Consider the following 1,935-nt stretch of genomic DNA (forward strand, 5'->3'; position numbering starts at 1 on the left):
AAAAAAAAAAAAAAGAAAGTGTAATAAACGTAAGACATTATCATTCCTTGCTAAATTAGGAGTAAGAGGTAGGTTTTTAAGCCAGAAATATTTGTTCTCTAAAGTCTTAAAAGCAAAACTGACTCTTATGGATTCTGATGCTTAAATGCAGAGGTGGGGAGGCAGTATGTGTAATGGTTATGGCCACAGGGTTCAGAATCAGATCAATACCAGGTTTGTACCTCTCAGTTCCACCACCTTCTAGGAATGTCATCTTTGGCATACTACAATCTTTAAATCTGGGATCTTTATCTGCAGAATATGCAAAATAATAGAATAGCTTTGCACAATGTGGCACTAGATGCATTCAACTTTATTGTAGCACTCAGCTATTAACTTCTGGAGTTGTATATCCATGGTTATTGACAAAAAGGCCTGAAGCACTGCAGACATTACAAATACTCTAAGAGACCCAGTCCCTGAGTTCAGGAATCACAGCCCAAGAGGCCAGTAAGTCCTAGGATAGACTAAGTGATACGCCCTCAGCTGAAGAGGGAGTGACAAGGGGCAGCGTCCAGCAGGACCAAGAGGAGAGAATTCCCAACCAAATTTTCTCTTCCCAACCCTGGGAAAGAAAAGGAGCGAAGAACTGGTCAAGGAGGGTCCCCAGAACGCCCGCGGCCCGCCTCAGCCTCCCCGGGTCCGGCTGGGGTGGCTGAGCAGTCCACTCACAGCTCCAAGCTCTGTGGCACGGCCTTCCGAGTGTATCTGGAAATCATCCTCCTCCTCCTCCTCCTCAGCCGCGGCCGGGGCGACCACGCCAGGGTGGGGGCCTCCGGGCCTGGCCCTCCCGCCGGCTCCGGCCCGGCCCCCTCCCGCCACCTACCGGCCCCGTCTCGCCCCGTCGCCTAGACTCCGGACCGCCACCTCCCCCGGGTCCCCACCTCTCCAGGACTCAGACCTCCCAGCTTCCCCGCGGGGCGGAAGTGACGGAGGCAGGAGGGCTCCTGTGAAATGCTCCCGCCGACGCGCAGCAGTGACAATATCCAAGGTTCCGGGGACTGAGCCGATTTCAGACTTTCTCCCAGGACTTCCGCTGGCCTTAGATCCCCGGCTGGCGTTGGGACAGAACGTGATCCAGGCTTTTGGCACCTGGTGGCAGTTCTTAACCAGCTCACGCAGTGAGGTGGGCAGCTGAGGAAAGGTGTAACAGCAGAGACGCAAAGGAAAGCCCCAAGAACCGTAAGAGGAATTTCCTTCATTTTGTCAGATGGAAGCAGGGAGCCTAGTCTGAGTGAGGAGCACTGGACTCCAGTTCAGGCCCCTTCTGCTTGGTCGCTTCTCTTTCTGTGCTCTCAGCTTTTTCATTTGTAGAGTGAGGTGTTAGCCTGCGGAATCTCAAAGTCCATTCCAGTCTTGGCACTTTAAATTCTGCATAATGAGATGTATTTGGCGTTTTGGAATGGGTGGGTAAAATTATTGCTTGCCCATCTTGGTTGAAAGGAAAAATGATTTGAAGAGACTATAGTGAATGGGTGTCTACATAGAAGATTCAAGATTCCTTATTAGTGCGTTAGAAAGCTCAGTAAGCATAAGGAAAGAATTGCTGCATTAGGGTGTCTGACCAATAAACTCGTACTATTACTTGTAAGGAAAACCTCTAGGAAATGAAGAGCTATCTGTCACTTCCAGAGGTATGTATATAACTGAGACTTGAAAGGGGGGCAAATTTACGGCAGATAATGTAGGATCAAAAACTGGGCAGAGAGACGGGCGCCGTGGCTCACGCCTGTAATCCCAGCACTGGGGAGACCAAGACGGGAGGATTGCCTGAGCTCACAGGTTCGAGACCAGCCCGAGTAAGAGTGAGACACCCTCCTCCCCATCCCCCGTCTCAAAAAAAATAGCTGGGCATTGTGGCGGGCGCCTGTAGCCCCAGCTACTTGGGAGGCTGAG

The 1,935-nt window shown here is 51.1% G+C and overlaps 2 protein-coding genes across 4 annotated transcripts in view; one reads left to right on the plus strand and one right to left on the minus strand.

Annotated features, from left to right (window-relative positions):
- The window catches only part of FAM149B1 (family with sequence similarity 149 member B1), an 84,180-nt gene extending 83,213 nt beyond the window's left edge, over nt 1-967 (minus strand). For both annotated transcript variants that reach the window (XM_012801422.2, XM_023509572.1), the window contains exon 1: nt 712-967. In XM_012801422.2, coding sequence (XP_012656876.1) covers nt 712-758 — 47 coding nt within the window. In that variant the 5' untranslated portion in view covers nt 759-967. The remainder of the gene's footprint in view (nt 1-711) is intronic.
- Nucleotides 968-991: 24 nt separating this feature from the next.
- ECD (ecdysoneless cell cycle regulator) overlaps nt 992-1,935 on the plus strand; it is a 42,190-nt gene continuing 41,246 nt past the window's right edge. The window contains exon 1 of one of the 2 annotated variants that reach the window (XM_003783564.3): nt 992-1,221. The gene's annotated coding sequence lies outside the window, so the exon portion shown is untranslated. The other variant, XM_023509642.1, reaches the window with a different exon arrangement.

The sequence above is a fragment of the Otolemur garnettii genome, unplaced genomic scaffold (assembly GCF_000181295.1).
Source record: "Otolemur garnettii isolate 467f Iridium unplaced genomic scaffold, OtoGar3 scaffold00008, whole genome shotgun sequence".
Classification (NCBI taxonomy): domain Eukaryota; kingdom Metazoa; phylum Chordata; class Mammalia; order Primates; family Galagidae; genus Otolemur; species Otolemur garnettii.